The sequence below is a fragment of the Nipponia nippon genome, unplaced genomic scaffold, assembly GCF_047370975.1.
Source record: "Nipponia nippon isolate SJK-2023a ecotype South Korea unplaced genomic scaffold, ASM4737097v1 scaffold_14, whole genome shotgun sequence".
Lineage (NCBI taxonomy): Eukaryota > Metazoa > Chordata > Aves > Pelecaniformes > Threskiornithidae > Nipponia > Nipponia nippon.
This window is the reverse complement of record NW_028262330.1, coordinates 13,711,429-13,725,512: the sequence shown is the minus strand read 5'-3', so window position 1 is coordinate 13,725,512 and position 14,084 is coordinate 13,711,429. Positions and strand designations below refer to the sequence as shown.

The window sequence follows — 14,084 nt, the reverse complement described above, 5'->3', positions numbered from 1 at the left end:
TTATGAGCACTGGTGGGTCATCTTCGTCGCTTGAGGAGTAGGAGCTTTGCTGTGATCTGCCCTTTATATCAAGCAACGGATCCGTACTTAGGTCTGAAGTGTGGTTACTTCTGGTGTGACCCCGGGCTCGCTGCGGGCAGGGGCGAGGGGGGGGCGGCAGCTCTGTGTGGAGAGGCGAGGGGCTGCGGGCAATGCTGCTCGCTCGGGCTGCTGTTGCACAGCGTGAACTGTCGTTAGCAGCAGCCACGTTGGGGCGTTACAGTAAGTCGTTGTACCGTCCTCCCCTGCTCCGGGCAGGCTCGTTTGCTGCAGATGTGCAATGCTGCTTGCTTTGCTAGGTCTGATCTTTTGCTGCAGTGGCAGTGCTGGAGAGCTGGTCCCTTGTGGGAAATCGCCTGAGCACATGCAGCTGGACTGTATATTTTAAAACACTACTTAATATGAGCAGATTTAATGCAAACCTTCAACTTTCTGGGGACAAAACAGCCTCTTCAGTCTTAAAGTGTTACTTGTTACCACCAAATTCTGATGACAGACCTGTTCTGTTCCAGTAGGCTTTTTACACCAGTTGGCGAGGAATGCCCAAATAGTTACTGTTGTACTTTTTATTAACAGCTGGAGGAAACTAATGCTCCGTCTGGTACCCTGAGCTCCTCGTTGCCTGCCGGGTACCAGCGCTGGTTCCCTTGCTGGTCTGTTGAGCCGTGCCATCTCTTGAGCTTGGTTTATAAAATGATGGATCCTGACGTGATGGGATTGCTCTACATTCAGAGCAATGCAGTCTACGGTTTAACCTAAAATACTCATTTTATTTATGATTTTAGAGTTAGTATTGAAACATAAAAAGTAATTCTTAACAGTGATGTGCTGCTTTGACTTTCAGCGAATGAATGAGAACCGGTCGTTTTTGCTTTAGGCTTTCAGATGAACTTCTGTGAAAAGGCACGAAGTAAGCTATACTTTTTTTTACTATTATCCTGCTTTTTTTAGGAATCTTGGCCTGGGAATTTGTCTGCTTTTTCTTAGAATCATAGAATCTTTAAGGTTGGAAAGGACCTCTGAGATCACTGAGTCCAACCGTTACCCTAACTGCCAGGTCCACCTCTAAACCCTGTCCCTAAGCACCACATCCACACGCTTTATGAATACTTCCAGGGACTGTGATTGCCCACTGCCCTGGGCAGCCTGTGCCAGGGCCTGACCACTCTCACTGTGAAGAAACTTTTCCTAATATCTAATCTAAACCTGCCCTGGCACAACTTGAGGCTGTTCCCTCTCGTCCCATCGCTTGTTCCTGGGGAGAAGAGACCGACCCCCCCGGCTCCAGCCTCCTTTCAGGCAGTTGCAGAGAGCGATGAGGGCTCCCCTCAGCCTCCTCTTCTCCAGGCTGAGCCCCCCCAGCTCCCCCAGCCGCTCCTCCCCAGCCTTGGGCTCCAGCCCCTGCCCCAGCCTCGCTGCCCTGCTCTGGCCACGCTCCAGCCCCTCCATGGCCGCCTTGGGGTGAGGGGCCCAGCGCTGAGCACAGCATTCGAGGTGCGGCCTCACCAGTGCCCAGTGCAGGGGCACCATCACCTCCCTGGTCCTGCTGGCCACACTATTCCCGATACAAGCCAGGATGCTATTGGCCCTCTTGGCCACCTGAGCACACTGCTGGCTCATGTTCAGCGGCTGTCGACCAGCACCCCCAGGTCCTTTTCTCCCAGACAGCTCTCCAGCCACTCCTCCCCCAGCCTGTGGCGTTGCCAGGGGTTGTTGTGACCGAAGCGCAGGACCCGGCACTCGGCCTTGTTGACCCTCACACCGTTGGCCCCAGCCCATCAATCCAGCCTGTCCAGGTCCCTCTGCAGGGCCTTCCTACCCTCCAGCAGATCGACACTTCCACCCAACTTGGTGTCATCTGCAGACTGACTGAGGGCGCACTCCATCCCCTCATCCAGATCATCAATGAAGATATTGAACAGAACCAGCCCCAATACTGAGCCCTGGGGAACAGGGCTCTTCCAGCAAACCAGCTGCAGCAGTCCTGCTCCTAAGAGAGTCTCCATTTCTCACAGTGCTAGTGAAGTAAGAGCTCAGTTAAGATTTGTAAAAGGTCATTAATTGTTGAGGTGGCTTTATGCCTTCAGCTTTACCTGTAACGGCAGAGCAGCACTCTATCAGCATACAGTTACACTGATCGTAGATGGGCGTATGGAGCCCTGGGGATTTGCTGTCTGCTAAATCGCTGTGAAATACCAGCTGGGTGGGATTTGGCAGTTTGATTTGCGCTTGTTAAAACTTCTGCTGAACGAAGACCTGACTTCTTACGTCCTTTTACGTGGCAGTGAAGGGGATCATCAGCTTACAGGTGAATACCTCAAATTTCTATCTCAAGAGCAGGCAGCATGGGCACCGGATCCTCCTGTGGGTCGCTTCTGGTCCTGCTTCTTTGTGAGAGCAGGCAGAGAGGTCCGAGACGCTGTCCTCTGGGACTCGGGGAGCTCTGCAGGATTCATCGTTCTGTTTTCTGTCATTGGCTTGGGCCGTGTGTCGCTCAGACATCGTTCAAGGTACCCTCTGCAGTAAGGTGGGAGCTTTACTAGAAACGAAGTCTCTGTTTTCTTTTTTTGTTTGTTTTTCTCTTTTCTTTTTAATCTGAATTGTAGAAATCTTGTGACTCTGCATTTCTTTCAATTTGCATTTAGATTTTTTTTTTTACACTCAATAGCCATATTCGTGACAGCGATTCTAATATCTAGAGAGATAATTGTTAATGTTTTTTAAACAGTTGATGTCTTTGGGTTTTATCTCAGTATACTTTGTGACCACTGTTCAGACACATTTCTTCTGAGATGTTGTATATAGAAAATCCTTTATTGTCCATAGCTTTTCAGAGACTGATGGTTTTCTGTCTTGGAAGAGCTGAGAAGGACGTATGCTCCAGCATTACAGCGCAGAGCGAGCCTGCGTGACAGAATTGCTCCCCTAGGACAGGGCTGGAAAACACATTTATTCTTTAATAATTTTCTATTAGCACAGGATATACAAATCTTTAGGAAACTTGATGTTTCAAGCAGGAATTTCAAATCTGTTTTGCAAGCTAGAGCTGTGTGGCAGGATTGGAGTTAAAGTTGTAGACCTTTCTGGTAAATCCCTGAGACAACAGCGACTGAAATGTGAAAAGAGGTGGAAGAAGAGCATCTACCCGGGCGGAGGGGTGGTCTGCCGGACGGCAGAGCTGTGGGAACGGCTCTGCAGGTGAGATGGAGTTAGAAATGGGACTTGCTGCTGGGAACAGCTGGCACGCGATGTTTCATACGAACCTTGGCAGCTGAAGAAGGTTGATTAATATTTAATATTTAAATGCTTCTGCAGGGTTTTAGTGACTTCCTCAGCAGTGCTTTTCATCTGAAGCTGGGATCTTCTGTCAGGCATAGACAGTCTGTGTGCGTTGGAGGGGATGAAATCTGCTACAAAACAAAAAATCCTCAATAAATGATATTGCAGGAAAAAAAAAAGGAGGAAAAAAAAAAAAGGCTTTGTCATCAGAGGGTTTTGCAAAATAATGAGGTTTTCCAGAGCTCAGCAGCTGGGCCTGATGGTCGGTAGCTGCTGAAGCAAACTGGTAACGAATGGGGTCTTAGGGAAGAGAATTTGTTGTTTTCCCATTGCAGGAGTGGATGGGCTCTGAGGGTACCGTAAGCTGAGCACCAAATAACCAGTGCGTCCTTTCTGAACAGCTCGGTTGACTGTGTTGGTTATCTGAAAGTATAGGAAAAGCGTGTGAACTGCTTTCCTGGTGGCAGGAGAAGACTGCGCAGCACGCTTGCTAGCAGCGCGGTGCCGGGGCTGCTGCCGTAAGGCCTTTAAGAGAGCAGGCAACGAAAAGCCCTCCAGCGTCACCATGGATTTCTGACGTTCGTATTTTTGAAGTGAAAATCTGTTAGCGTTTCCAGCTTCTGAACCTGTAGTGCTGTTTGTCCTGTGAGCAGCGACATGCCTCAGCCCGAGGGGATGGGGTGGGCGGTTTTGCAGCGGCAGCGTGGAGGTACGTGCTGGAAGCTCCCCGGGGCAGCGTGCTCGGTCACGGACCCTGCGCAGGGGCTCGCGGCGGGTAAGGCTGTAAAAACTTCATTAAAATCGCTTGGCTGACTCCTGTGCCTGGAGGTAGGAATGCAGGTGAGTTGGACCCAGGAGGCTGAAAGGCGTTTAAAAACCCCCTAAACCAATACTTCAGCACCTGCCTGCCAGAGCGCTGCAGTTTACCTTAAAAATGGGGAAAATACATAAGAGCGGTTGAAAAAATGGGGTTGTGCATGGGGTGCTTTCGCTGCTGGGGAATTCCTGTGGAGTGGAGATCTCCATCCCAAAGAGGTGTTTTGATGGACATGACATGTTTTTCTATAGGAGCAGCTGCTGTTGAGCATCCAAGGGTAGGTTGTCTTGGTTTGAAAACCTGAAGTTGTACGTGGCCTGAGTTTTATTCCAGAGAAGGGTTCAGGTGCTGCTAAGGGAGAAGAGCGAACGTCTCCTTGCACGCTGCGGGGCTGTTGGCCTGGTTTCCTCACTGCTTTGGAAACCTGTGTAAAACATGGTCAATTGGCTGTTCCCCAGAGTCAATCATTGAATCACGCAATGGTTTGGGTTGGAAGGAACCTTCAGAGACCATCGAGTCCAACACCCCTGCCACAGCCAGGGACATCTTTCACTAGATCAGGTTGCTCAAAGCCCCATCGAACCTGACCTTGAACGATTCCAGTGATGGGGCATCCACAGCTTCTCTGGGCAACCCGTTCCAGTGTCTCACCACCCCCATCGTACCACGTTTCTTCCTTATGTCCAGTCTAAACCTACCCTCTTTCAGTTTAAAACCATTGAAAGTATAGATGAAGGATCTAAATTCTGTTGGCAGGAGGTTTAACCTAATGCGGTAAGCTCCAGGGAGAGCGAGCGCGCCTGCGGGAGCGGGGTCTTGTCCAGCCCGCCCGGCCGGGACTCGGGGAGCTTGCGACGAGCAGCGGGGGCTGGATCCCGGCACCCTCCTGCCGGCACAGCCGCGTCCGGAGCGGCCGCCCGCGCTGCGGGATGGGCAGCAGGAGTCAGCCCGGGGAGCTGGTGAGAGAGGGGACGGTGGTGTTTTTCTCTGTAGATTGTAACCGGTTGAATTAAGGAGTGAACTATTAGGAAAGTACTCAAGAAGATTCTTTTGACAGAGAAAATACCTGATGTCTTCAGGTATTGTAAATGTTTACAGCAAAGACAGATTTTGATGTGGAGCATTTTCCATTAAAAATACTGTTGACTGTTACCTAGTGACAGTGTCTTTGCTTGAATTACCCCCTAAAGTATATTTTAATTGTAGTCTTCTCTTTAAACCACGTTTTAAAGTGTTAGGAGTGTATAAGCTGACTTTGTGCGTGTTACGTGCAAATGTCATGTTTATTTTGAAGGAAAGGGTGATGGAAGCATTACCACGTTTGTGAAGTCTCTTAACCCACTTTAAAGGCTTTCTGTTTCACAGGCAAATTTTGTAGGTCGTGTTTGCCAGCTATTAGTGAGAATGACAGGAGCTATTGTCTGTTACTTAATTTATTTTTTCAGGTCTGCAGTCTGTGCTCAGTAACTGTTGGGAGCGAAACTGGTGGCGCTTGCAGAGGGCAGGAGGGGTCTCGCTGGCTCTGGCCCTGGGGGGCACGTACCTGGTGCCCTCTCCCAGTAAGTGATGGTTTCTGCTGTGGATCCACTTTTTTGCCAGAGGAACACCATCTAGCTTTTAATCTGAAGGTGTTTTTTTGTGCTGAGAAGGGAAAAGGCTGTTGCTGTTTTGCATGCAGGAGGATCAAAGGTGTGCAGCGGAGGGGGATGCTTTGCAGATCCTCCGTTTGTTGTAAATGAAAGGAATGTAACACAGATGTCTGAATTTCTCTTGTAAGCCGTCGAGAAGTGGCAGGATTTGATCCCCACCTCTCTACAGCTCTTTCATGGAAAAACAGCAGCAAGTATCTCCATTCGGGACGGCAGCATTGAATGATTTGACAAAACGGCGTGCCGTCAGGTGAGGCACGAGGCCTGTTGATTTTCCATGGAGCTGTATTAGGGAGGCCACAGCAGTAAGCAGTCTGTTTATTAATAAACTATGAAACGAGGAGGAAAGGTTGCAATGCCACCAACTTCCCACTGACCTAAAAAGAGAGCGGCTTTTTGCTAGCGGCTCCTGCCGCGCATGCTGGGGTGCAGCTCCGAGCCTCCCGTGGCTGCAGGCCCCTTCCCTGTCCCGTGGCAGTTCTCGCCCAGGCCACAGCCCAAGCAGATCTCGGTGTCGGTAGCTGGGCTCCTGCACCCATCATCTGCCCTCTCCCGGGGACCGTGGCTCCCAGGGGCGCTTCTTTCCCATTTATTTTTTGCTAAGAAGTCCGTATAGCAAAAAGAGAACAGGCCCTGATCCTTTCTTTTGTAGTTTTTTTGCTGTTTCTTCTGGGCTTGCAAACATCGAAACTGTTTGAAGGGCATTTCCCAGAGTTTGATATTGATTGCTTCCCAGTGTAATTTTATTTCTCCTCCTAAGAGGCTGTGTAGCATTAAAGGAATGCCACGAACAAGTATATTTTCGTAGGCTAGCTGTTTCAGTGCTTTGGCTACTGTGCCAGGTTTTGGGTTTGTTTTTTTTTTTAAGTACTGTGCGTGTGCAATGACACTTTTTGGAGTGACAGCCGTTGTATTTCCATGGCAGCAAGGGTTGTGCTTTTATTAGCCTTCACTCCAGCTACTTTCTCTGGTTTTGTTTTGATAATGAATCAGTGTGGCGTAGCTTTTTGTGCTCTTGAGCACCAGCTTGCTAATCTTTCTGAACTGGTTTTTACCACATCATGCGTTGGGTACAAAGTGCCCTTCAAGGGACACGTGAGACTTGAACGTGGAATAAAATGTCATGCGTAAAAGCAACAAAAGCGTGCATGTTACAGAGTTTACTGCCTATCCTGTACTGGACAGGTCGCATTTAGGGGGTTTAATGGGTGGTGTATGTGGTATTCAAGAGTATTCTGAATAAAAGCGGAGGGTAGCGTGTTCCCAAGGAAGCGGAGAAGGATGAAGGAGAGGACGCCGGCGCAGGACCGGCGAGCAGGTCGGTGAGGGTGCGTTGTCCGAAGGGCCGGTTCTTCCTCTGGCGGGCGCGGTGTGCTCCGGCGCCGGGACTGCAGGCGGGGTCCGGGCGCTGAGCTCCCGGCCGGCTCCCGGTCCAGGGCAGGGTTAGGTTTGCATCACCAGCCCCTTTGCTGACGAGGAATCGGAACTCAGATTGAATCGTCTCAGTGGCAATTTTCAGACGACCTGTACATTAAGACAGATATAACTTTACCAGAAACTTTTGTCAAAAGATATTCCTGATGCATATTTTCTTTACTAGTATATATCAGAACAGGCTTTTCGGGGTACTGGCCTTGGTTGTTTTTTTTTTTATATCAATGATTTTCTCTTATACCGTGAATCATAACGTATAGGACACCAGAAATTAATGTGCATATGATTTTTCTTCTTTTGTAACCAATATGTAAAGCTCAAGCTGTGATGTTCCAAAAGAAGTCTGCTTTATGCTTTTGATTGCTGGTGAAATTACTGTATTGTGTCTTTCTGATTGAATGAATTTGGGCAAAATAAGAAATGGCAGCAGTCCAACTATGAGATATCAGGAAGTGTAAAAAAAAAAAAAAAAAAGAAAACCCAAGAACTCAAAGGAGAGTCTTATCTAATGAGCTTCAAAACAGTGTTAAAACTGGCTTATTCGAATCCAATATCCTTTCAGTTTTAGACATGTATTTTATACTTTAGGGGAAAGTTGCCTGCTTTAACAAGACTGGTTTTGCTAAATTGACCTTATTAAATTTTGGGACTGTGTTTAAAAACAGAATAACACATTTTTTGAAACTGAATTTATTAAAAAAAAAAAAAAGTGTGGTGGTTTTTTTTTTTTTTTTTTTCTTTTTTAAAGCAAGCACTTTGGATTACAGTGCTGTCTGCTATAGCCTAGGAAAAAGAACAAAATGGATAAAGTGAGACCTGGTGACGTTTCAAACTGCTTTGGACATTTGAATATGAGAATATGTGAATATCTGAATATGTGGAACAGTTTGATGGTATTGTTCACTGTATCTGCTGATAGAAGAATTGATACTCATCCGGTTAACGTAGCGAGGAGGTAGGTTAGGAAAAGAAACTCAGCCCGGGGGAAGTGGTGCTTTGTGCCCTGGGTAGTTACGCTGTGGAAACTGTGGTGTGCAGTGTTGTGGGTGTTACAAATGTGGAGGTGATGAGGAAGAGTGTGGACAAGTTTGTGGAGGGAAGGGTCCGGTACTGCCCCGTACGGGGAGCAGCTCTGGGCGAGGAGGTCGGTGGGTGCGCGGCCGGGAGGGTGCTGAGCAGCAGGGCGTACTCTTTGCCTGATGGTGTACGGTACCCTAAACCCTCACGCAGGCCGCGGGGGCACTCAGCAGCGAGGTGGGACGTTTGCTCTGGCAAGGTGGGGTTGCTCCCGTGATGAGCGAAGAAAGCGCTCCCCACCCCACACCATTTCAGGACAGGCAGGGACAGACACACCAGCAAAACCGGGTATAAGCCGCCTGCCCCTCGGCATCGCACCATGGAGAAAGGCACACCGCAAGTGGCTTCCACCTTCTGATGGGATGGGGTGGGGTGGGATAAAATCCTGATGTTGATTAGCGTGTGCCTGGGTTGAAGACTGTTAGCTGGGGGGCTGTTGATGGATGGAAGCAAGTCCGTCAATGATTACTAGATTTTTTTAGGCAGTTCCTAATGGCTGTATGAGTAAAAGGATGACACTGAAAAGCTTGAGTGCTGGATGGCGTACTAAGTTCTGCTTTCCGTTAGTGAACATAAACTTTCATTTCGGTTCTTACTGGATTTTAATATTTTTAACCTAAACACAAAATGGTGGAGTCTATGATTTTAGTTCGATAGGGAACTCTGGTGCAATTGTTACATTTCTCAGTGAGGTTTATTTATTGTAATTCATATATGAGGCTGTATTGGGTTCTTTTAGTTAAATAGCTTCTTTCACTTAATGTTCAGAAGTGTCAACAGTAACTCGGAATACCTGTTTTGGAGGGAAAGCAACATTTCACAATATAAGACGGCTCATTTATAGATGCGACAGGGACTAAAGCTGGCAGTTAGCTGGAGGCGAAGCATGAAGAGCGTCCGCTGGATGTCTCATGGCGAGAGGACCACTTGAAAGTTAGAAACAGTTCATTGTACCCCATTGTCTTGGGGTTTCTCAAGTATCGGCAGAATAAAGCTGATGTGATTCTTACCAGCTTTTGTCCATAAATCTGGAATTTGAATTGTTTGCTCTAATTTATAGCTCTTGTTCAGGCTGTTTCCTCATCCTCAAGCCCTGGAAGAAGAAAGTTTGATTAGAGAGAGGGCTGGCCAGAAGTGGCCATGGACTTGCACAAGTAAACATTACTTCTCACAGGCACTGGCTGCTTCTCATGAGAGCGTTCAAGAGAAAGTAATGAAAATCGGAGTGGGTCTGCGTCTCCAGACGGTCCCTGCCCCTCCCAGGAGTACACAAACCTGATTACGCTAGGAAGAGAAGAATGGCCGTTTGATCCTGCCTGGCATCGTTCACAGGTGTGAGACTTTTAGGTAAATACAAATTCAAAACAGTGTGTGACCATGGCTTGTACCCCCTGGGCTGGATTTATAAAATGCCTGGAAAGTGTTTCCCTACGGGAGAGGGAAGCCATGGGGAATTCTCATAAGTTACCAGCTGGAGGGAGCTGTAGCTCGTGGGCCCAGTGTTCCGGAGCCGTTTTGTTTCTCCAGGGATGCTGAACCCTTGCATCTCCTAAGCAGTTGGGAATTGTGGGTGCTGAGCAGCAATACCAGTGTGCCCGTTGCAATACCTGCTGCCCTGCGTGCCCTCAAGGGTCTTGAGGGTCAAAGTGGCGTCTTGACCATTTCAAGACAGTCTGGGAAGCGGTGGCTATGTCAGCTAGGTTTTGATGAGCTACAGAGCGCGTTTCCATGTTCATGCTGAGCAGTTCACATAGCGATGAGCTTTCAAGGGCATGGACTGTGTGGTCCCCACGTGCTCCTGTGCCCAGAGCAATCCAGCACTGGGGAGATGCAAAGGAAAGAAAAGTGAGAAACAGCGGCCTTAGAGGGATGGCAAAATGAAATTTCTTGCAGAGATAGCTGGTTTGGTGGGTTACAGCCAGCTGTTTTGTGTGTCTGATTTAATGCCCTGGTTCCAGGGTAACTGGAAAGTCAGGGCGTCGTTGAAGGAGGCAGCGCTCCTTTTCTCACCCTTTCCTGCGCTAGCTCATGGTGCGAGCAGCTGGCGGCGAGGGTGGTCGGGGCGGCCATCCGGGTTATAACTAACCCGAGGGGGAAAAGTCAGGGTAGAGCACCTGTGGGAAAGGCAGGGCTGCTGCTTCTGGGGGTAACCCGCGTGTGAAGTAACTGGAGATCCTGCTGTGCTGATTCTCTGCGATGGCAGGTCTTCCTTCGGTGTGATGTTACAGTGCCGAGCACAGTGAGACCCACGTCCTAGGGTCAGGGTCTGCAAATAATGCTGCAGAATAAACGCATAGTATTAAAAAGCAATTTCTTACAGTAATAAATAGGTGTAGTAATAAAAAGGCAACTTGTTGTCATTGGTGTTCCTGCACTGGGGTAGGAAAGGGTTTGCATGTCCTTCTCCAGGCAGGTGCGTGTCAAGGAGCAGAGTGCTTTGAGCTGGGTGGTAGAAGGAGACCAGAGCTCTCGACAGAAGTTACCCCTCCTGCCTGTGATCCGTGTGCTGGAGCCGAGCTCTTCCGAGGCTCGTTTTCGTCCTAGCTAGAAACGCTGGGATTTCACTCATCTGGAACCACACAGAAAAGGAAAACCACAAAACCATCAGCTTCCTGCTCTGCAGGTTAACGTGATGCAGATCTCCATTTCTTTATACTCTCACTTTCTGCACAGTGTTTGCTTTCATTAGGAATGGCTATATTAAGATCAGTAGCTATATATTTTTTTTTTTTTAATATCCTCTTGGATCCATCCTCTCTACACTAACCAGATGCAAGTTCTTTTGTTAAAGTTGCATCAACTGATATACCAAAGCCGTAGTCTCTGTAGTTCGTTGCTGCAGACGTTTGTTGCTGCAGATGCCTTGGCTGTTGGGTCAGAGTCAGAGTTGGCTGTGTGCAGCTATCCAGTTCTGCCTTTGGGAAGAAATTTAAATGCTCTAACACTTCCATCTGTGTTATCTTCGCTAACAGAAATGAAGATTTCTGCCACATAGGTAAATATACACAAAAATTATGAGAGCATCCAGCTGTTGGCCTGTTGGAGGCAGTTTCAGCAATCTGCCAAGCTCTTGAAGGTGGCAGAACTGTGACCACGTCCCTTGTTGCACCCAGCCTTCAGCTGGGGTGTGGAAGAGGTTTGGTACCTGCTGCCTTCTGTCCTTCCAGCGCAGCAGTGAGGTTCACTCCTGGCATTTCAGGTGTTTCGGCAGTTGAATGAAAACATTGAGCAAGAGCGCCATCGCTGTGCGTCTTTCTGAAGAGGTTTCGATGCTGCCAGGCTATGAAAGCTGCAAATTCTGTTGGAAACACCGATCATTGGATGTTGCCCGGCATGCCTCGGCAGTGTGAAACGGGGGCTCCTTCCTATGCTATTCTTCTTGCTACAGCATATCACTCGTTCATATTGGAGGCTTCAGAAGACAGCATAAAGCTTGAATTTTTCTGAGCGCACAAGATGTTAATTTTTTTTTTCCGTAAGAAAAACATGAACCCAAAAGCTGGTGGTCACAGTGCAGTGGTGTTATGTTTAGTAGGACCTCTGAGTGCTCGTTAAAAGTGCGTTATTTTGGTGCGTTGGGCTGTTTCTGCTGGATTTCAGCATGAAGAAGGGTTTGAACAAAGTAGTGGAAAGTAAACCAGAGTTTGCTTAAGTTTTCAGGTTTTTTGCCCTTTTTTTTTTTTTTTTGTTATTCCTTGCAGTGTGAATTTTCCTTCATTTTTTTCCCTCTCCAATTCCTTGAAAAGCAAAGTAATTGCAGTGCTCAGAGAAGAGCTACAACGTGGTAGCGGGGGACTCGTGGCCATGGTGAAGGCGTGCTGGGCAGACACGGCGCTGGGTTGCATTTGTCCGTTGCGGCATCGAGGATCTGCTGTCCTGCAAGACAGGGCGGGAGCGTGCGTGGACCCGGTGGAGGCAGCCAGTCCTTTTGCATGGCCATGGTGAGGTCCATGCTGCTGCTGCGCTGGATGAGGCTGCAGAAATTCAACAAATTGAGGTTGTGTCTCAAACGCAAGTGCCAGGGAAGGACCCACGCAGCAAGGGGAGAAGGCGGATGGTGACAGGGTGTTGGGCACGAGTGGCAGCTCCTGTCTCTTCTGACAGCCTGCACGTAGCTGAGCTGCTGGGTTCGGCTCGTGGTGCACAAAGTGCCTTTATGTCCGAGGGCTGGAGAGCCAAGTGTTGGGTCGAGTTGTGTGAACACCGGCCGACCTGGCATGACGGGGTCTGAAAGCTCACAAGGAGACAAGGGGCTGGGATATGATCAGGGAAGTGAAACCCAGCGATGGTTATTAAATACAGGGATACCATGGTTGGCTGAGGAGGTCCTTGAGCTGAAAGTGGTTGGAGGCTGAGAGAATATCTGAAAGAAGGATCTCCTGGGCTTGGTTATTGCTCTCTTCACTGGCATCGTCTCGGGGCCATGGTGGGGTGCAGGACGCTGTGCTAGATGGACCGCTGCAGCTGTTCTTATGCTCTATGTGTTTGAGTTTAGCCCTTACCTCTTGAATTAGAAGATTTTTTTCTGAAATTCCAAATTGGAAAAATAAAAAAATAGACCATTGCCTATTTACAGGTACTGTTTTTGAAGCTTAGCATAAAATTGCCTTGGATTTAGTGTGTAAAAGTTCTCTGAAGAAGGAATTAAAAATAAAAAAGTACTTTCAAAGACAACTAAAAGCTTTTGTATGTTCTGTAGACTTGTGTTTTGATTTCTTGCTTAGCAGTTGGCACATACCTCAATTATAACTCAGCAGAACTAAGCAAAAATGCTTTTGGGGACCGCGTGTTCCTAGGCGTTTTTAAGATCCAGACCAAAATCTTTCCCAGTGCAACAATGCAGATAAATATTTTTTGAAGAACCTTGCATCTGAGACCAGGCTTTCAGAAAGGCTCAGCTTTTCTTTAAGTCTGTAAAAGCAGTGATTAAATGTTCCTAGGACACCTGGCAGCTCACAAACAAGGAAACCAGCTCACATGAAACAGATCCTAACTTGAAAATTTGGCTAGGTATATTTTTAGCTATGCATAGATATCAGGTGACAGTATTTGGAAAAATAAGCATATATTGCAAAGTTTTAGATCCAACCATGGAGACCTGCTGCCCTTGCATTGCAGAGGATTATTTCTTGTGGGAATAGTGGTCAAGTGGAGGAGCTGCCCAGTGCTGGGATCGAAGCATCACCCCTGCCCAGTGGAGTCTGGAGCGTGTTAAAAGCTTGCTCCGGTACGAGTCTCTTCACCCTATCACAAGTTGTTTCCAACATTTTATTTGTGCCTGTTAGTGCAGCTTTAACATTTTCATGCACGCACGCTCTCTCGGCTTTACCTTTTTAGTTATTCAACCAGTTGGTGACAGGTAACGCTGCTGGTAAGTACTCTTTTTCCCTCGACTCTGAGGCGTTCCCAAGATGTTCCTCTCGGCCTTCCCTTGCTGTTTTTTGACTGGTCATTGTTTCAAAACAACTTAATCCATTTTCTTAAATATGCACTGTGTGTGTGTGTGCTCCATGTACCTCTCATGGCTTAGTGGTAAAACAAGGCGACAGCGTTGCCGTGGTGGCATCCGTGTGTGTGTGCGGCATCCACCACTCGCATGGCTTACAGGTGAAGCAAGGAGACAGCGCTGCAGTGGTGGCATCCTTAGGTCGTCCTTAGGCTGGGCTGGGCGCGTGGTGCTGACGTTCCCGCTTTGCTACCTGCCTTGTTGGCTCCTCCTGTGCTGCTGAGCTGCATCTTGGGTAACCTTCTCAGGTCCTGCCAGCTGCCTGCAGTGCCGTCCGAGCTGC

At 48.2% G+C, this 14,084-nt stretch overlaps 1 protein-coding gene across 4 annotated transcripts in view; it reads left to right on the top strand.

Annotated features, from left to right (window-relative positions):
• Positions 1–14,084, top strand: part of MAP2K4 (mitogen-activated protein kinase kinase 4) — a 104,870-nt gene that overhangs the window by 15,922 nt on the left and 74,864 nt on the right. Inside the window, exon 1 of one of the 4 annotated variants that reach the window (XM_087751334.1) lies at positions 910–949. The exons of 2 other annotated variants lie outside the window; for them this stretch is intronic. In XM_087751334.1, coding sequence (XP_087607460.1) covers positions 925–949 — 25 coding nt within the window. In that variant the 5' untranslated portion in view covers positions 910–924. Of the gene's footprint in view, positions 1–909; positions 950–6,484; positions 7,103–14,084 lie in introns of those variants that run through there. One more of the 4 variants, XM_087751333.1, reaches the window with a different exon arrangement.